Raw genomic sequence first — 22,382 nt, forward strand, 5'->3', positions numbered from 1 at the left:
GTAGCATAGACAAGCTTTAGACTTATTACAAACTAACCAAGAGGCAAAAACTTCAAGTCATGTGACAGGTAATGTGATTCCTCATTGGACAGTTTTGGTGATGTCCTTCAGAAGATGAAGAACCTCTGTATTCTAAGCAGTTTAGTTACACCTGACACAAACACATGCATGAATCACATTCATGAGCTGCGACTGAGACAGTGCTGCTTGTGTTTGACTGTGTGTGTAGAAATAGCTGGAGCGGTTTCTCCTTGTTGCTGTGATGAGACAGAGAACAGCAGCTAATTTAAGGGGGATTTTAATGTAAATTCAGCTGCAAGGACAGACGAGACAGACCATGGATGACTTAAGAAAATCAGACAGTGAGTGAATATTTCCACACACTGCTTACAGACAGAGTTACTCTCAGGGAGGAAGAAAGATTACAAATGCCTCTTGCAGAGATGTTTCAACACCGTTTCAACATTTGGCAAAAATGCAGCTTCAAAACAGCAGTGGTGTCAGAAATCAAATTTCACTCACTGTCTTAAATATTTGTCAGACGCATTTACACTTAGCTGCCCAGTGTAAATGTAAATAGGGTTTTTATGATTTTTGTGGCGCTTAGAAAATGGATAGTAAGTGGTTATGAACATTATATTAATTCAGATTGCAACTGGGCATCAACTGTCATGAGTACTGATGGACAGCTAGTATAAGAATCTAACACTGTAAGGTTATGTGGGGATAATTACTGTGTGGTAGCTACATTTCATCAACCTTTTAATGAAAAACAGCCAAAACATGCAAGGTTGGAGAAAAGCAAGTGCACATCTACAACTGTTCATTTTATTGAAGAATGAAGACGCCCTGGGATTGGTGTTTTGATAAGGGAAGCTCTTAAGTAAGTGAAGTGACCTGAAGTGGGTTCCACAATAAGACCTGGCCAAGTTCTCTCTATCCATTATGATAGGAAATAAAATACTGCTCTCCTATTATTCCTGGCTCTGGCAACAGGTAACTTACAATGTGAGTTTCCAAATAACAGTACAGGTCACATTGTAAATACAAGCAGCAGTGGGAAAACAGTCACATTCTGAGTTGGAGATATCAGGGATTTATGACAGGTCCATAATCACCCACTTGGTGAAAGGAACTACAGATGTAAAAAAGCAGCAAACCAGTTGCAAAATGGCTTTAAATTCACGTTACTAATTACAACAGATTTCACTCAATACAATCAATTCATGTATGCATTTACAAATATGTAACATGATATAACAAAACAACAAAAACAGCTAATTAAGGATTACTTTTCAAGGCTAGCAACAAGTGACCCCCCCCCCCCCCCCCGTCAATCCTGCCACTGTTGTTACTGTGTGACTGATGAAAAGAACATACTTGAACAAATGAAAGGCTCCAAGGGTCTGTATATTTTCATGAGACTAAAATGTCAGACTGCAATTCAGACATCTGTTCCACCTGACACTGGGGCCACTGCGGAGACAGCAAAAACACAATTAAACTTGAGGCCAAGATAAAAAATAAAAAAAGTCACAACAACAAGCCTGCTGGCAGCATCTGATTGACACCTCAGTCACCAGTGCTGCATGTCTCGCATTTCTCCAGTCATAAGGATCTGTCTGATACCAGCTGATAGGAACACTTGTGGGACAGGCTGTAGCTCGATTCAAAGCTTTTCCGACCTGCAGATCATCAGATAGAGGATGAGTAAAACAGGTAAAAACTCATTCCTCTTTCCTGTTACTTTCATGCTTGTAGTACCCAGAGACTGTTCCATTCATCCACGCAGAAATCAGCTTCAAATTTAGTGAGCATCCCCTGTGTGATTACTCCATCCTGGTTGTGTCTGTCTTTCTTTATTAACAGTAACATTTGCAAGTCACAGTTTGATACCATACAAGATATCAGCACGATGAAGATGATTTACATTCTAACGTATGACAACGAGCTGCAGGGATTAGAGATGGTGCCGCGTACAACACAATCCTCCCAGCCAGGGTTTCATGCAAAAATTGCAGCTTATGGAGGCCAGCAGCACACATGCTAATATTGCTCAGTCTCACACTGCAGACCAGTGATGAGACAAAGTGTGGAGGTTTCCTCTTGTGCCTGCAGAGGGAAGTGTGGCACAGCAGAGCACTCCTCTTTGCAGCCTATTTAAGGTGAACCAGCCTCAGTAATAACAGCTGATTGGGTATGCAAGTCAGCCACAAGGAGGGAAAGCGCTGATAGACAGCAAGACCCCTGAAGAGGTGTCTGTGAGATTTAAGGCGTTTTCACACCTTGTTTACTCCGAGAAGTTCCTTGGAACTCTGAAGTGCTCTCTCCCACTTCGTCTGCTTCTTTTGGCCAAATGAGTGCATAGCAATCAGAGCGAGACCTCACTGAGAGGGAAGTCACTGCATCCCCGAAACCAGACTGATGACTCCTCTGGACTATCGACGTGACCTGACTGTGATCAAACTACATCAACTCTGTCATGTGATCACAACCGTTCATGTAGAATAGGAGTTATGTGACAGGTCTCACATTTATAACTAACAGGGTTTCTCAGCCCACTGTCAGGGTGAAACTGTGATTAGACTGAAGCCAGCAGTTACAGTGCTCAAGTGTGAAAGACAACACTTACACCACCACAGTATGTAAAGGGATTTTGCTGTATCCAGCACCTAACAGTTTGCATGAGTCAGATCTGGTAACGCCACTTATCATGTAAACTGATGGTAAACTTAACATTTAATTTAAATCGAAAAGAAATAACAAATATAAGTTTCAACGAAATAATTCCGCTCCATATTAAGTGTTGGACGTCAACTTAAAGGTCCGATATTTTACCCTGTGCCGGTGTTTTATTTGAGGTGTCAATATCCACAAGTAAATATATATGTAGAACCAAAAACCATCTCAGTGTAGTTTTACATCTCCTCTCACAGGCTTCTCTCTGGAGCTCTAGTAACAACAGGTCATTAAGAACTTCTGATTGGCTGACTGTTTTCTGAGTGATCCAATAAAAATATAGTTGATTTCAAGCAACCACTCAGAGAAACCTGCAAGGTTGGATGGTGGGTGCAGGTGACATCACAAAGTTACAGAAGTCCTGAAGCTGTGTTTTAAGGCTCCGTTTCTGAATACAGGCTGTGTGCATTTCTCTATTAATATAGAGCCTAGACCTGCTTTTTTAAATTTATTGTTAATTGTTTGCATTATGGGAAATGTAGGACCCTAATGTAGGACCCAACTTTATGCAGATGCAATGCTTATTGGAGTGCTGTTTTAATTTAAAGTTTACTGATGCATAGCTGCAGCATGAACAACATAATTCAACTGTTATAGCCACTATTGATTCTAGACTAAAATTTAGTGAAAGTAATGAAACTTTTACTCACTGCTGCTGGCCATTTGCGGGGAAGTTTAATTTTCTTTCTTTCTTTTCCTCTTTTTTTTCAATATATATCTCAGGATTTTTTTTTTATTAATGTGATTATTTCAATAATGTCTGAGTTTCCAACTAATATTATGGCTTTTGTATTTAGTTTAGAGTACAATTAAAAGATTAAAACTAGAAATAAAAAATAGAAACTGCTGGCGTTGAATTTTCCTTTGTGAGGGAAGAGGGATTTCAGTTCCGTTTTACTCCATAAGAAGTGAAAATATAACCCTTTATTATTAGCCTATTACAATAACATTACTTATATTTTGTCCCACGTATTTGGTAATTTTACAGGAAATAACTGTAATAACTGTACATACATTACACATTATCTGTAATGCCTCTGTAATTGTGATTCTATCACCCTGTTGTTGTCTTATTTGCCCCATAATAAAGTCTTTTTACCGGAAAAGACTGTCATGAAAACAGTGTTCTGTATTGTGTATTTAGGGGATAAGTTGTGTATCTCAGGTGTCGCTTGGTTTAGGCAGCACACTAACTGACTCTGTCCTGACAGTTGTGATTTGGCAGTGACGTATCCACTCTCCACAGGCACTTTAGTCATCATTTGCTGTCAGCGCTTGTCATTTCAAGTCCGGTCTGCATCTCCTGCCTTATTCTGACAAACCCACAGCCCGCAAGGGGGGAAAGAATTTCTTCACAGTGTGCCAAGCAGCTCAGTGCAACTCTGTGCTCCCAATCAATCCTGAATATAGATCAGTATGCATCTATAGATGAACTCATGTTGGACAAAGAAACATTTTTGTGTAAGAATCCAGATGTCTTATCGGTTCAGATCAGTTCAAGGGGCCTGGAACAGAGACGAGCGCTCCAGATACACTAGTTTAGATGTAGATACATGTGCGCGCACTACACTGTCCTCCCAACATAGGCACTCAAAACAAGAGAGTCACCCTCTCCTTCACAACAGCAGTGAGCACTCCATCCTGACAGAGACCTCTTCATAACCTCCACCGACACAAACATGTAGGCCTGAGATCTGTTTTATGAATCCCCTTCAGCATATTGTGTATAAAAGTTACTTCAACTCACTAGCCCCTTGAGTGTTTCTTTACTGTTCCCCGTGTGCATCACTGAGAAGACAGAGTCCTACTGGCTCTGGTATTTAATTGAAAAAGGAACATCAAAACAAATGGGAGAACACCTTTGATACAGCTGCTGCAGGGTAAAGGCTCTGCGTACTGAGAAACTGCAGACCTCTAGCCCCTGTTAGGTCTGCTAATGTTCTGCATACATTTTCATGTTACAGATGTCTTCTATCTGAATGAATCTGAACCTTTACACCAAACTAGTACCACAAAGGAACCAGATTTATCACTAAACAGCCTCAAACATCCAAATTCAACAAGCATGGTAAGAATTAGGCTTCAGCTGTCTCCTAAAATGAATATCTCGAAACAGTCCAGCCCAAATGTTGTGATATATGAGGCAATATAACATAAAATATAACATTTTATTATTTTACATTTAATATTATTTTGTGTTTCAGGTGTGTTTTTATAATACATAATTATATTATGTATTATGGATAGATAGATTAAATCCTTTATTATTCACTTTTTCCTCAAGGGATTAATTAACTATTTTATCCATCTATTGCATTTTATGTTTCAGAAATAACCGATGCTGCCACTAAACAGCAGTTTTATTGGTCACATGACAAGGTACAATGTACAGTAAGCAAAGCAGTGAAATGAGGGTTGGACACAGCAGCGCGGCAGACTTTGCAAAACTAAAAAAATGAATAAATACTAATAAAAATACTCTCTGCATTGCTGCCATTGCTATATGTAACTTATTTCAAGATAACACAAATCAATCATTTTAATTCAATTTTCTGTTTTTTTATTTTTAATTATTTACAGAACATAATGTTCTCAAAAAGCAAGTATAATTTTTAGATCAAGATAAATTCAGTTAATTGATGGATGTGTTAGACTGAGCTGGAGATCAACTTTAGTTAGATAGTGATATCTGTGAATATTAACAGATTAATAAAAATAAAATATGAAATATGAGCAAGCTGTTTTGAAAATATATTGAAAAATGTAGATGTTGATTTGTACATTCAGTATCTTTGAGGATTTTTAAATCACATGACTTATCATCAAACCGCACATAAGCAACCCAGAAACAATCTCAGACACACAGGGCAGGGCAACAAAAAAGCATTTAGAGACGAGTCGTACAAGGGGAGCACTGTGCGACGTGTTTTAACTTTGGTGAACTGGAGTTTAAAGTAGTCTGGACATTTCTATTGGTGCAATTTGAATTTGAATTTGAATTGTTTTTCATACTAACTTAAACAGAGATTAAACTTGATTTTTCACTTTAAAGTTATTCAAATCTTATTTCCTGGATTAGGGTTAAAGGAATTTAAGAACACTTACAGGACCAGTCAGTGACAGTGACAGTGAGTAGCATGTTGGTCCAGTCAGGTGCAGGAGGAGTTCATGCTGAAGTCTACATCCATAAATTACACCAAAAATAACTTGTTACATATATCTTGGTACAGATTACAGACACATGGTTATGTAAAGTTATGGATGATCAAAGTGGCAAAGGACCCCCCCCCGCTCTCTCTCTCTTTGATAAGTGTGCTTAATGCTGATATGAAATTCTCACCACATCTCCCACCCGAGCCCAAAGGCATCGGGCAACATGACACAGTGTCACCGCCAAAGCAGAAAAAAAAGTTAAACAGATTTACTTGCATCCTTACTGGTGAGAAAAGGGAGGAGGGGAAAAAAAGGGGTGACATTTTTCCCACACCGACTGCATGATAGGCATCTCTTTTTTGCCCTCACTGAATAAATGGTTTGTAAATGTAGAATCTTGTTTCCTCTCTGGCAATAGCTGAAAGACCTAACACCACTGAATATGATAACACGATGCCAGCAGCAGGGCCTGAAGGCCAGTGAGGACACCCAGCTAAAAATACTTGAGACAGAGGTTACAGTCTTCTGCGGCTCGACCTGCTTCCTCTCCTGTAATTTCAAAATAATACAGATCATGTCACATCATGTTGCCATTGTGTTTCCTGTTTTATTTTGAAAATAACCCATCTTTTTGTGTCAATGGTTGTTTTACTTCCTGCCCTTCTGTTTTTCCTGCCCTGCCCTGATTAGTTTCACCTATTCCCTATTACCCTTGCCTTCCTTGTGTATAGAGGCTGCAGTTCAAAAGTCTTTCATTTAGGAATTTTCCAAACTGCTGTCCCACAATTTCTTGCAGCAACAACATTTACAGTGACACATGATTGTGGAAATGCTGGTTGGAAACAAACTTGTTCAGTGACCCTCAGAGCTTTAGTCCACACATTATAAAACAGCTTCACCAATGAACAAATTATGGCTGATAACCCTAAACATTTGCATATTCAAAGTCCACTGAGGGTGTGGACATGGACTTTGCTTGAGGTTTCCTCTAGCACCAAACTTAAGGATAAAACTTTCACACAGCAGATTTTGAGTTAGATCCAATTACAATGCATTGCATTTATTCAGCAGATGCCTCTGTCCAGAGCAACTAGAACATCCCTCTGAGGAAACAAAAACTAAATGCCATCAAGTCTATACACAAATTTGTCAGTAACACCAATAAATGATATCTTTACTGTTTTTTTCTATAAGGAAACAGGATTGGGGCTGACAGATGTCAATCAAACTGTAGCTTTATGATGCTAATGCCAATATCTAATGGGGAAATATAAAGCGAAATGTAAAAATGTTTTCTAAAATTTACTCCTTACTGGATAACCTTAATGCTTTTTACTCACGAATCGAGAACACCAACAACAGGGGGCCACGCAGACTCCCACTATCACCCAGAGACCAGGTACTCCAGTTGTCTACTGACAGTGTTGAGTGGGTCTTTTCCAACATTAACCCTTTGAGGGCAGCCGGATGAGACAATATACAAGGTTGTGTCCTGAAGCACTGTGCAGAAGGATGTTTCACAGTCATATACAACATCTCCCTCAGCCAAGCCAGAGTACCTACCTCTCTCAAGAGTTAAACCATAACACCTGTGCCTAGGAAGCCAGACCCAGCTTGTTTGAATGACTACTACCCTGTAGCCTTGACTCCAATAGTCATGAAATGCTTCGAGTGGCTTGTTATACAGCACATCAGGACACGCCTCCCTGCCAACCTGGATCCCCTACAGTTCACATACAGAGGACGCCATATCTGCTATGCTCCCCCTCACTCCAACTCATTTAGAAAACAAGAATGCCTACATCAAGATCCCGCTGATTGATTTCAACTCAGCATTTAATACAGTCTTGCCACAACTGGTGGAGATGCTGGGGCTGTTGGATGTGGATACTGGCATCTGCAACTGGATATTGGCTTTCCTGATGCAGAGACTGCAGACAGATAGAGTCAGTAGCAATATATCTGAATACATCACAGTGAGCACAGGATGGCCTCAAAGGCTGCATACTGAGATCATTATTGTTCACTCTAACACATGACTGTGCTGCCAGTTTCAATGACAACCACATCATAAAGTTTGTGGATGATACTACAGTAGTAGGCCTCATCATCTCTCAGCACTGACAAAACCAAAGAGATGATCATTGACTTCAGGAAGGACAACCCCAAACATCATCCTCCATTGAGCATCAGTGGTTCTGTTGTAGAGAGGGTAAATAGCAGCAAGCTTCTGGGGGTACCTCTCACCGATGACATGACCTTTAACTGTAACACCACAGCCATCATCAAGTAGGGCCAACAGTGCCTCCACCTACTCCACAGAGTAAAGAGGACGGACCTCCCAACTCTAGTCATAACCATCTTCTACCAAGGCACCACTGAGGACATACTCACCTAATGTGTCACTTCCTGGTTTAGCAATCATAGTGTGGAGGAAAGAAACAGCCTGGACAGGATAGTGAGAACGGCGGAAAAGATCTTTGGTGCCTCGCTGCCATCTTTGCCGGACATTTACGACCAATGCTGCATATACAGACCCTCTAAGATAATCGGTGATCCCTCTCACTCGGCAGTCAGACTTTTAAAACTGAAGGGTTAATATGAACTGTTGTAATGTGTATTACATTTTAGACTGACATATATTTTATTGTAAATTACCTTTTTATCAACCCTGTTCATTTCAGTTACTATTTATTCTATTTATTGACTACTGCACTTTATTTTGCTTGTCTGGTGTTTTAAAGCAAAAGTTATTTTGTTTTTTTTGTATGTAAATGCATTGAAATTACCATTAAAGGAAATCAATCAATCAATCAATCAATCAATCAATCAAGTTCTAAAACCTTGGATGGCAATGGTGGTCCAGTCGATCGGGCCACCACTTTGGTACAGACTGAAATACCTCAATAACTCTAATGGATTACCATGAGTCCTGCAGATCTCCAGAACATGAATCCTGCTGACTTTGGCAATGTCTTTACAACTATTGGATGAATTGCTATAAAAGTTACATATTCATGTTCCCTTTGGATTGAACTGTACATCATTGATCCTGACTTTCTCTCTCTCACCATCATCAGGTCAAAATTTGTCCAATAGTTTTGATTATGACAAAAATACCTGCACAACTAATGATATTCCCGTCTCAGTCTCAGCTCTTCAGTGCTCATTATTATTATTTTAGTGATCTATCATGCTAAAATAAGAAGTTGAACTTGGAAAAAAATTATTCCTGCATTTTCACATTTTGCCATGCAAACATTAGCATTAAGTTAATTTAGCACTAAGCTGATTTTGGAAATGTGAAAGTGCATAAGTACAGCATCACACAGCTGTTAGTGTTAGTAGATGTTAGTGTTTCTTGTCAATCAGTCATGCCAGATGGAAAAAAAAAAAAAAAACTTCCCTTAATTTCATTATTCTATATATCATAATTCAATTAAAATTCAATTAAATCCCAGTCCTCTCAATCTATTTTGCAATGCACACAAAATAAAGGTAATAATATTGAATTAAAAACTGTAACTGTGTCATAGTTTTAAGTTTCAGTCTGCTCATTTATTATTTTATTCATTCAGTTCAGCTGTTTGGGCACACATGTTCATTTCAGATCCTTACACTCCCACCTGCCTGCCTCTCCTGCCAGTAGAATCTCCTGAGCTGCTCCTCCTCCCCACTCACCCACTCACCTGCTCCCAATTCCATCATTAGCTCCTTAGTTTATATACAAATCTGTTTCCATATGCTCTCTGCCCAGTTTTCTTTGTGCCATGTGCCCTTCCTTTCCAATGCTCTGCTCTTGGTCTGCCTGTTTCCTGATCTAGTTTTGGAACTAGCCTGTTTTTTTTCATCATGCTTTTGGTTGCCTCTTCTGGGACCTGTGGCAAACTTAGTTTCTTCTTTTTGAACAGGTTTTCACACCAATACTTTTGCCTCCACTTCAATTGAAATTAATATTAACTAATATTTTAATACTGTCTGCATGATTGCACCCAAAGCAATGTCACTGTACTTAAGAAATATTTATAATAATTTACCTTGTGAATACTGTCAGTGATTAGTTTGAACCTGAAGCCTGTTTTAGGAAGTTTTAGTAGATAATCAAGTTTGAGTGTAAGCATTTTGATTTCACAGAAGGCTGACATCATGATTCATTATCGTGAGGGAGCCAGCAGACAGTATATGATCTGCCATCATGCCTTTAGCTTCAGTGTGAAAGAAGAGGAGAATCTCTACTCTTTTGATTTGCCAGGTTTAATAACAAATGCTTTTGCTAATAAACAACTTTCTCTGATATATTTTCTGCTGTGGGTTTAAAGGTCTTATTTCTTGTGTAACAGAATGATTTATCTGGTGGTGTTTCCCACTGTGCCTGTCTTCACTGAAGGGTAAACTCTGTGGATACATTGTCCTGAGAATACATTGGTAGGACAGACACGCTTTGCTGTGGGCTTTTTTCTCTCTCTCTTGTCTACTGGGCCAGGTGTTGTATTCAGATTCTCCTTGAAAGCTGTCCTCTGTTATGCCCTGAGCTTTTTTTATGAATTCATTTTTGATGGAATGATCTCCTGTGCCAAAGCATATAAAGTGCAGCTGGGAGGTGACAGTCGAAGGTGGGGGCTGGAATGTGCTGAAAGGGCTGCAGAGGCTGGATACCAGACTTCAATCTCTCGTCAAAACATGTGGAATAACATGACAATACTGAAGGACAATGTGTCCAAAAATTCAATTACTTGTCTCTAAGGGCACTCAAAGCTGTTCAGTCTTGAAATATAGTTTAACAAATACAGACCTAATGTAATGTTAGCTATAGAAAATAATCTTCTTCAGATAACTGAGTTCTTCAAAAATACTTGGAGGATAGATTTGCTCATCTTTGAAATTATCTTATCGGTGTTATCTTACTTTGAATTTAAAAACAACATAGATACAGGGACGGCCCGGTAGTCGAGTGGTTGGGGCGCGTATCACGTGAGTGCAGGCGCTCTTAGCAGGCAGTCGCTGGCCCGACTCTCAACTGGCCCAACTCTTTCCTGCATGTCATTCCCCTCTCTCTACCCCCTTTCCTGTCAGTCTCCACTGATCTATAATAAAGGCACAAAAGCCCAAAAGAATAATTTAAAAAAAAAAAAAAGCTATTTTGAATTTAAAACAGGAGTGGGGATTAAACATTTCTTTATGGTTTAAAAAAATCGCCTCCTTCTTGGGCTAAATAACATATTTAAAAACTCATTTGATTATCTGTGAAATGTCACAAAGAGTCCTAGCTCATTTAAACTGGAGAGGTACATGTTTTTCAGTGACCACTGAAGCCAAAATCTCTCTCAATCTCTAAAGCAGATACATCCAGCTTCAGATATGTACTCATTTTTGGTTAATTATTAGTTGTTAGTCATATCACAACATTTTCTTATTCTCATAAAATGAGGAAGTGTGATTTGATGTTGAACTGATGACGTGTTTTGGAAATCCACCACAAAAACTATTCATTACTTTGTTCAGGCTCTTTAAAACATGGTTAAATACAATGGATTGTCATGATGTAGTTGGTGTTGAAAGGACTTTTTATCCAGCACACATTGCTCCCAAAACAGAAAATTAGTCAATTAGGATTTTCATTATAGGAGTTTCATGGTGATGTAAAGGGCCTAAGAGAGAGTTATATCTTCCTGGGATCCCTATAACTGAATCCAATCACCATTTGCACCTGGGTAACTGTAGTTAACAATGGTATTTGCGCCTGTGTGTCTATAGCCAACAATACTATTTGCATCCGCAGTAGCTAACCGATGTGACTATTTACATCTGGGTTGTAGGCTTTCCTGGACCACTTCAAAGAGTCACATGGGAGCCGTTCTGACAGAAATTCTTCCCAATATGTGGGTAATGTTGTGGAAGAGCCCTAACCATGATCTTAACCTAAACCTAACATAACTGCGACTGAAAACTCATTAATTCATTTAGTCATTTAGCAGACGCTTTTATCCAAAGCGACTTACAGAAAGGGGAACAATCAAGGTTAAGTGCAATAAGAAGTGTTAGCGCAGCAATAAGTACTAGTGACTATTCTTTAAGTGTAGATTTGTAGATTTGTCATTTATCAAAACTGATGATAATGATAATAATAATAAATATATAAAAAAGATCAGTCAACTATGTCTAAAAGCATGTATCAATTTTTGATTTCACACAGGAATTAAACCCTAGTTTTCTAGTTGAGAGGCCTATCCTCACCCCATTTATCCATCACAATCCCAAGTGAACTTTGTTGCTATTTCTATGATCTCACATGACCTCCTAAAGCCTTCCTGCTTTACCGCATCTAATAAGTGGCAGACGTTTAGAACACAACCCAGTGTGGCGCTTATTAAACAGCACAACTGCACATCCTGTACTCTGATTTTTACAGCGTTTATAAAAAAATAAAAATATAAATTTAAAAAAAACAGTTTGGGGAGTCATTGGGCATTCCATATGGGTGTAAATAGCTGAATAGTTGCCGTGTGACTGTTTTCACCCAGATGTACGCATAGACTCTGAATGAACAGAGTAGAACACTACAGAGAAAAGATGTCAGCTCTCTGTGAACACCAGACCATAACCAGGTAATTCAAATCTGACTGTGGAGTGATTTGATTTAATTGTATGGCCTATTTTATTGTGTTTATTGTGAAATTTTGATTTCTCAGTCATTTACATCATCATATCTAAAATCATAATGATATCACACTTTGAATTTGAATGAGGTCCTCTAAGGGAACGAGTCATTTGTATCTGCAGTATGTTACCTTTTTAAATGTCTAGGTTCACACTAGATTGTGATCCAGCTATATCGAAGCATGTTTCCATTTTTATTCCATAGATCTAAGGTCAGTGATCTGCTGCTCTGACAACAATGTTGGTATCAGAACTGAGAAAATCATCAACAAGCTCACTCAGTTATACACCAGCCCTGACTCTTCGAAATTATGTATACACCTAAACTGCAACAGCAAATATATTGTTGCAGTTTAGTTTTATATAAAGTTAATTTCTAGGAGACAGGGTTGTATCCACGTACAAAGACCAAGGCCCCCGACTAGTCTTGGAGAGGACTTGCAAACATGACAGATTGTCAAGGCATTAGTGGGTTAAGGGTTTGTAAACTAAACCCTACAGAGACTAACTTTGCTTACAGTCAGTGCACTATGACTTGCAACCTCAGCTGCAGCCAGAAGGCCTCAGCAGAGCCCACATATACCTCCGATCTCCAAGGAATTTGGAATTAACCTCAGAACCACATCAAGCTTTTTCCAGAGAAAATAGTGGGATGCTGATAACGATGACAGGCAGAAGGCTCTCTTGGTCTTCTGGGAGGAGTAGTGAAGGAAAGTGTGGTGTGTTTGGATTCACAGCAAACACTGCTGATTTAGTGGTATGAAGGGATGAGGCAGAGGGGATGTTTAGATGATATGTACAGAGGCGGGGAGGGTGGTATGGAGGTGAAAAAGCACATTGTCAGATGCTATCACTCTCCCAAAAGGAACAACGTCAAGCCCCTCAGCACCTGCCCGAGCACCGACTATGACATTTATCTATGTTGCTATGACTAAAGCGCAGGCTAGACGACCCTGTCTGAACACCAATCATCTGACTGGCCCAGCTCGGCGCCTACACTGAAATGAAGCTGTCATTTCTGCCGTGGCTCTTTCACTGTGTCACTCTGCAGGGGGAGATTGATGCTCTTCTTTTTCTTTTTTTTTTTTTTTCTTTTTTTTTTGCTCCTATTCAGCACGGCTCCCGTGGTGGGATTAACTGATTTGAAACATTGATGAAGTTCAGACTGCTCCACCCGGGCACAGAGATACATCTTCATTATGTGCAAAGTGCTCCTAAAACATTATCATTAGTCTTCAAACCACTGGATGGCGAACTGCAGTCCAAAGCTGGACTGTCACGTGTAGGCTTGTCATTTTAAAGGCAGACTTCAGCACCATGTGGCAGGCTTCTATCTGCTTTGATTCAGCCATATGCTTCTGAGACAGCTGATGAAGTTTACAATATGTCTCAAAGTGTCATCAGCGGAGCTGGAGAGGTATGTTCGACAGACCTCAGACATCAGGGTGTGCTCTCCAGACAAGAACGGGGATAGCTTGCCCAAAAACTCAAGTCACACTACAAACGTTTAAAAGCCTTTATTATCGTGTCAATGGCACAACAGTCCTCCACAGGGTCAACTACACAGTGAAAAGTTACTATTTTAAGTCTTCACTCTTAGGTTACACTTTAAGACAGCCACATCTGGCTCCCTCATTACACCTGCAATCCCTCCACAAATACACTGTTTTCTAGAAATGGCATTTACTAATAATAACTTGATTCCCATTTACATTTTGTAGTGAAATCAACTGTCTAGATCATTTTCCAAGTTCATTTCAAGTTTGTTCTTTTTTTTTTGGGGGGGGGGGTGCTATATTTATGTGCCACCCAAGAGTCACAGGGAGCTGGTCTGGGTTGATGGTGGGCATACATATGTTCAGGACTTTGGGGACCAGAGTCCACATCCAGAATCTAGGTGTGGTTAGGTTTAGTCAACAAAAGCACTTTGGTAAGGTTGTAATTTCAGTTAAATGTTAACAACACTGTATTCAACGAAGAGCACAATCTTTTTCTTTTTCTACCTGCTCAGCATCAAACGGCAAATGAGAATGTCCTGTGAAAATGAAGGTTATCATGACCCACAGCAACATTTTTTTTGTAAGGTGACATCTAGGTGCTGTAGTATTTATGAGAGGAGCAAAAGGAAAAAGTGCAGTGACATGATTTTAAGAGTCAAAAAGTTGTTGTTAAGAAGTGGTTGGGGTGGATGAATGGCTCAACAAAATACAGGATTTCATTTGTGAAACTAGCAGTTTATGTTGTTTCTTTTTATCCATGACCAAGTTAACCACACTCATTCACCAATATCTTCTTTAGTATTTTCTTAAATTGTTTCCTAAGTTTTTCTTAAGAAAGCTCTTAAGAAAACTCTACATCAGATTCATGAACATGCTCTTAAACCGCAGAATTGTGCACACTTGTGTTCTTAGATTGATGAATGCCAATCTCCTCAAAAATCAAAAGCGTGTGCTAGTTGGCCCTGATTAGCATAGGTAAACGCCCCAAAATGAGACGGAAGGGTCGTGTGAAGAAACAGACACAAAGACTCACAAAGAGATCCCGTAAGGGATTAAAAAAATGCCATAACGAAAATCTGAAGACGTAGCAAAAAGGAACTTCAGTAGTTCTGAAGTGGAGGTACTGCTGCAGGAAGTGAGCTGCGAATGAGCCGTAATATTTAGTAGTGTTAATTCTGGATATAAAATCCCACACAAAAAAAGATACATGGAATGCAATCACACATTCAGTGAATGCAGTATCTTTAGAAGGGCGCAATATGCATGAGGTTAAAAAGAAGTGGTTTGATTTGAAATCTCACACCATCATCAGAGAAGAGAACATAATGCTTCATAAAATAACAAAAATAGATATATAAATAATAAAATATTATAAATGACAAAAATATCATTATAATTTTAAGTAATATATAACTGTAGAAGAAAACACAATAACCATAACTCATTTTGCTGAAACATGTCAGCACTCAAATGTGTGTAACCGTACTCTTGAGTGTGTGTGTGTGTGTGTGTGTGTGTGTGCGTGTGTGTGTGTGTGTGTGTAGATTCAGTTGTTACCTAAGAACAAATCCCAGATAAGAAAACATTGATGAATGTCAGAATCTTCGTAAAATGTGCTTAAGTGAGTTTTAAGAAGAAATTTCTTCTTTTGAATTTTTGGTGAATGAGGCCCAATGTTATTAAAGTAACCATGACAACAAAGATCTTCTTAAGGAAGTGCTTGTTCTAACTCAAACCTTGACCTTTTCCTGAACCTAACCAAGTAGATTCTGTGCTGAAACCTAAACCAAGCCATGACCGTTTATAATAGTAACCGTTGTGACAACAGTCTGGTTCAACGCTGTCCTGTGGGTCAAATCAGAAGGTTGCAACAAAAAAAAAGCCCGTGTAGTTGTTCAGGTCGGAGGACATGGCTCCGGTGAACTGGTGAACACAGTGAAGCATTCAGCAGCTAAAGAGTCAGATATGTTTCTCCAGTGTTGGTGGAGACAAAAACTGAGCTAAAAGAGAGTTAATGCTGGAGTACGTGGACAGAAACATGGCTGCAAATGAATCAGTAAAAGCACTGCAACAAGCAATTTGCGTCAAAGTGACAGACTTTCAGCTATTTATGTTGGAACAGGTCATATGACAAGTTTCCATAATCAGAAATAAACCTCTCTCATCTGGATTACATTAGAGATATTACTGAAATGATTTTACAGTGTTTAACATAACAACATGCTCTTTCATGCCAACTTCAAAAGTTAAGTCTGGGAATATTCCGATTCCAAGCACACTTTGCCCAGGTAAAGGAACAAACAAGTCTATATAAGCACCTTAGTAATTGGGTAGCATTCAATATCCTGCAGCAGCATGGGGGTACTGTGACAAAATACTAATAAGCTTTCAGAGGTGGCAGAAGAAGACGGAGCTTGTTTGAGTTTCTACTTCCTAACTTGGCATGTGTTGGCCTCCTGGGAGGCAATATATAATGAAAAAAACATAACAGTTTGTTTTCTTTTCTTTTTTTAATTTTATTTTTCAGAGAGTGTGTTGTGAATTTGAGTTTTCCATCTCAGATACCTGCCTTTAAAGGTAAATGGCCAGGGCTTTCATATTTGTTGTGTATAGGACTATGGGACAGATTTATGCACATGAAAATGCAGGTTTTCATTTCTCATCTGATACGAGGTGCTAGCGGCTTAGCAAATGTGGCCCTGAGAGACTATCAGGAAACAGGCTTACAATCACAATGTTGCTGGTTTGGATTTTGGAGGCTGGCAGGGAAACACATGGGCGGAGAGAGTGAACCCCGAGTGGCAAATATTTGGCTTCTGGGACATGTGTGAAATATTAAATATGCAGTGGGACAACTTTTTATGCTAAATGCATCACAAGAAATAATGTTGTCTGGCTCCTGGGCCCAAAAGAATCAGGAGGCCCCAACGCACACTGTCTGTGTGTGAACAGACTGTTCCGGTTGTTTAGGAGCAGGAGTTTTTTTATTTTGAAAAGGATGGAATGAAAAGACTAAAACATCAATGTGTTCATCTGTCTCTTGAATACTTTCTGATTCCCTGACCCTCTCTGTGGCTCTCAGCTCCAAATCCATTGCTTCCTACAGATCAGAGGTTCTTAACCTTTTTGAGCCAAAAATTGGTGTTTGCGACCCTCTCCCTCTTGACTCCCCCTTGAAACAAACTTCACTTCGGTGCCCTGCCCTGTTGGTACTGCTGTTTGCACAGTCGTGCACGTATGGAGCTCACAGAGCCAATCTTCATATATCTCTTCTTGGTCAGCATGCTGAACTCACAGACTTCTTTTTGAGAAGCCATCACTCCACAGTCAGATACGTTGCAGTAGCTAGCTAACGTATAGCCCCTGCCACTGTGCTGTGCCACGGTCAGTCTCCACTGCAGCTGGAGGAGACGACTTCTCTCTCCCAGATTCTTACACACTAATTTAACTCACTCAAATTTGATGACTACATTATAACATTGGTATGGGATACATATTATATAATATCCCTCTCAACCCCCCAGGGATAGTGTGTCTACCTCAAGCTTGGGTCCAGAAGCCTGGGAGATTGAAGGTTCTGCACAGTATCTTAGCTGTTCCTAGAACTGCGCTCTTCTGGACAGGGACCTCAGACGTTGTACCTGGAATCTGCTGGAGCCATTCTTCCATTTTGGGGGTCACAGCCCCTAGTGCTCCAGTTACCACTGGTACAACTGTTGCCTTTACTCTCCACATATTTTCTAGCTCTTCTTTCAGCCCTTGGTATTTCTCGAGCTTCTCGTGTTCCTTCTTCTTGATGTTGCCGTCACTTGGGATCGCTACATCTATCACCACTGCCTTCTTCTGTAGTTTGTCGACCAACACGATGTCTGGTAGTTTAGCCATCACCAGTTTGTCAATCTGGATCTGGAAGTCCCACAAGATCTCAGTTCAGTCATTCTCAACCACCTGAGGTGGTGTCTTCCATTCTGAACTTGGGACTTCCAGTCCATACTCAGTGCAGATGTTCCTGTACACTATGCCAGCCACTTGGTTATGACGTTCCATGTTCGCTGTTCCTGCCTGCATCTTACATCCTGCTGTTATGTGCTAGACTGTCTCAGGGGTATCTTTGCACAGTCTGCACCTGGGGTCCTGTCTGGTGTGGTGGACCCCGGCCTCTACTGATCTTGTACTGAGTGCCTGTTCTTGTGCTGCCATGATTGGTGCTTCTGTGATGTCTTTCAGTCCAGCTTTCTCCAGCCACTGGTAGGATTTCTTGATATCAGCCACTTCTTCTATCTGTCGGTGATACATACTGTGCAGGGGCTTGTCCCTCCATGATGGTTCATCCTCTTCCTAATCATCATCATCATCAGATTTCTTCTGCCTGAGGTATTCACTTAGAAGTTCATCTTTGGGGGCCGTGTTCCTGATGTACTCCTGGATCTTAGTTGTTTCATCCTGGACAGTGGTCCTTTCACTCACTAGTCCTCGGCCTCCCTCGTTCAGCTTAGTGTACAGTCTCAGGGTGCTTGACTTGGGGTGAAACCCTCCATACATTATGAGGAGCTTCATTGTCTTGTATAAAATAAAAAAATACAAATAATAAAAATGTTTAAAAATTCCTGTCATTGTTTTTTTTCTCTGAATAAAGCCTATCGCTGTCAGCCAATGATTGGAACTTTTATGTTCTCACTAGCCAGACCACATTGTGCGCTAAAAGACTACACCCATGGCTAAAACTGGAGAATCAAAATGGATAGCTGGTTAGCAACCTGGGGGGGGGGGTCCCAAACCAAAGGCTGAGAACCACTGATATAGAATGTAAAACCACACACACAAATATTCAGTTTCAGGTTTACTGTCATTTCTGCACCTATGCTTGACATACAGTACATATACTGTACATAAATGGAGATGAAATGTCATTCCTCATGGACGTCAGGGCAACATATCAGACATTCAAACATCTTAGGGATAAGAATGAGCACTCTCACATAAGCAGCAATGACTTGAATATAACGAGGTCCAGTGTATTTTTTCCTCTTGCTGCAAACTTGACATGTTGGTGGAATTTCGGCTTTTAATTTGACGCCTCTGGTGAGGATGGAAAATCTGTGGCGTTGGCATTTGTTGATCTTGTGATGCTGTAACGCTTGTGCTGGTAGACTGCTGCAAAAACAACAACTTCATTTTTTTAAAGTCCATCAGTGGAGAACACAACCACAACATTTGTGCACCTTTCCTTGAGGATATAAACACGTATTCCACAGCCACATGTCCCACCAGGCTGTAGTGATTCCATGTGGTTTCAGTAGAGTGTTAATGCATCCTGCTCAGTGGGCGTGTCCTGAATGTTGCTGTTTAGCCAGGTTTCAGTGAAAACAAAGATGCAGCAGTTCTTCATTTCATCATGAATATTTCATCATGCTCAAACATGCAGAAATCTCCAGAGTCTCCTGGTGGCTGCAGCTGAGTTTCACTGCATTAAAGGTGCTCTGTTTTTAAAATGACAAAGGTTGTGAAATACTTGGACCACTGTGCCTGGACGTACTACCACGGCAAACAAAATGCATATAGTGTAATGTTTGAAAAGGGGTCAGTAATTTCACTACAGCTGGTTGCTGTGGTTCTTCACAAACGTGACTCCAAAAGGAGAGAGTTGTGTATTTTTGGCAGCAGACTCTGGTGAGTATCTGGACCAACAGGATGGTGGATATGGGATCATATCAAAATAAACTGCAGTGCATGTGTGGTCATTGTACTAAAAAAAAAAACATGTCAGCCAGTGCAGCAGTGTCGCTCACTGGTGTGGTTTTACTACTGTGGATTAAATAAAGACAAAGAAGAAAAACAATGATTAGTGTGTTATTAGTTAAAATTGATTGGTTGTATTTGTTCGTGAATGTAACTTAGACGTAGACAAATTTATACAAACATAAATCCAAGGTTCACTTGCTTTTTCTTCCCAAAACACAACACTGCCTTAATACTGAACTTGCATCAGGGGTGTAAGGATTCTGAAATCACCAGTGTAACCACAACAATAATGTCCATGATCCCATATTGCCAAACTGGAAGATGGAACTATGGACATTTCAGTGGCAGACCAAAGACGAAAACACATTTGGTGCTCTTGTTGTGGCAGCAGGGCAGTGTGTGTGTGGGACTGAGTCAAAATGAACTTCAGTCTGTGTGTGCTCATAGTAAAAAAGTGGAGCTCTATGGTTCAGAGGAACATGATACACATGATACTCGTTAGCAGGAAACATACATTGCTGGTTTTTGTCTCTCTATGGGATTTGTTGACATTCGGACAAATACTGAATATCACCAGATTTAAAGTCAATACCTTCAGTCAAAAGTAGTGATATCCTGATAATCCAAGTCCTTTCATATTGTAAGTTAGTTTGACCTGATATTTATTTTTATTCATTTTTTTCTCACAGTTGATACATCTGCACAATAAATACTAAGGTGACAGTAAGCCTACGTGAGTATGTAGTATTAATTTGGCAATTTAAAGACCCTGCTTTATGAACATATGACCTGTACCACAGGTTTTCTTTAACCCTTTGAGGCCTACATTAAGACTTTTTTCATACCTTTGTGTTTTGCTGTATAACATTGTCATTATATATGTAACTCGATAAAGATTTCTGTACACTGTGATATGGGACAGAAACCCATGAAACACACACAAAAAAAAGAAGAAATAAATAAAGAATGGACCTTGAATTTTTCCTTATCTTATAGATAAACCTTTATAACTAAAGAAAACTTCAACACAGAAAGTTGCACACATATGTTTGGATTTTAAAGTTTATATCTTTATCGGATCATGAGTTATGCGCGTTCTTTTGAGCAGTATTCATGAGCATTTTTTTACAGAACACAGTCTCTGATCTCTGTGTGTGGTCACTTCAGTCGTTCAGATGACGTGAATACATGATTAGGGCTGAACTGATTGGCTGCCGGTGTTCTCACCTCGATCTGCAGCAGGGCCTCCTCTCTCTGGTGAAGCACCTCCACGTCCTCCTCACTGATCTCAGACAAGAAGGTCTGAGCTCTCCCCTTTAAGCCCACTGCTGCTCCAAACAGTGGACTCTCCTCCACCTGCTCACTGGATGGGCTCTGCGCATTCTGTTGGATCACACACACACACACACACACACACACACACACACACACACACACACACACACACACACACACACACACACACACACACACACACACACACACATTACATTAGATTAGATCAATAGCTATATATTATAATAAACAGTGATTTGGACCTGGCTTCGTTAGGGCCACAGACAGGAACTGAGTGGACATGTGAAGACCTCTGGTAGTAGTGGACTAGATATTTGCGTTTTGTAAAAATGTGTTGCAAATAACATTATGTGTTATACTCCGGGCAGTGGGGTCCTTGAGAGGGTTCGTGGGGGTCACCAAGAAAAAGGGGCCATTACTATTTTGGTCATTGGTTTCAAACACTTTCTGTAATAAAACATGTAAAAACAAAGATCTCAGCAGATGGGGTCTGTTAATCTAATTTGTAATCTAATTTCGTCAGTTTAGGGTTCTGGATGTGAATACGTTTGAGAACCACTGCTCTAGGGGCTGGATGACTGGTCACTTGCCATTTTCACGTGCACACAGATTGAATTTTACAATCTCATTTTGTCACATGAAATGTGAACTGTGACCTAAAAGTTCCCGAATGACAAAAAATATATGGTAGAAGCTATAAACCACAGAACACTGGAAAGAAAAGAGGGGGGGGGGGGCTCTGTGGAGAACTCAGCTCCAGGTAAAAACCTCCTGAACCATTGACACTGAATGATCCAGACCAGGAGAAGCTGGTGGTAATGGTGGCGACAACTCCCATGATCCCACGCTATTTCATGACATCACCCAATGCAATCTTTTATTATTGTTTTGACTGAGAAACCAGAAGTTACATACTGTGTGTTTAATCAATCATTACCAAATTAAATGCATCGACTGAGTCATGACACTAGATTGTGTGATCTGTTGAGTCTGAATGTCCATTTGATGTTGCCAGTTACTGATATTTGTTCATTGCTTTTTTGCTTAATGCAGAGAAATGAAGGGTCGGCTGAGACTGAGGTTTTTAATTCATGAAAATATGTGCAGTCTGCACACACACACACACACACACACATACACACACACACTCACAGAAGCAAAAGCAGAAATAAGGGGAGAGACATGTAGTCTGAGAGGGGCCTTGTTGACTTTTTTGCATTGCTAATGTGTTCCACCTTTGTGCAGCTGACTGCACACCTAATTCATGGTGGAGGGGCCAGTGTGGGTCATAGCACA

General features: G+C 40.1%; 1 protein-coding gene across 3 annotated transcripts in view; it reads right to left on the reverse strand.

Annotated features, from left to right (window-relative positions):
- The window catches only part of tsnare1 (T-SNARE Domain Containing 1), a 174,162-nt gene that overhangs the window by 62,873 nt on the left and 88,907 nt on the right, over positions 1-22,382 (reverse strand). For all 3 annotated transcript variants that reach the window (XM_071470569.1, XM_071470567.1, XM_071470568.1), the window contains exon 8: positions 21,018-21,173. In XM_071470569.1, coding sequence (XP_071326670.1) covers positions 21,018-21,173 — 156 coding nt within the window. The remainder of the gene's footprint in view (positions 1-21,017; positions 21,174-22,382) is intronic.

This window comes from Trachinotus anak, unplaced genomic scaffold (assembly GCF_046630095.1).
Source record: "Trachinotus anak isolate AG129_WGS33_773 ecotype Australia unplaced genomic scaffold, CSIRO_AGI_Tana_v1 ptg000032l, whole genome shotgun sequence".
NCBI lineage: Eukaryota > Metazoa > Chordata > Actinopteri > Carangiformes > Carangidae > Trachinotus > Trachinotus anak.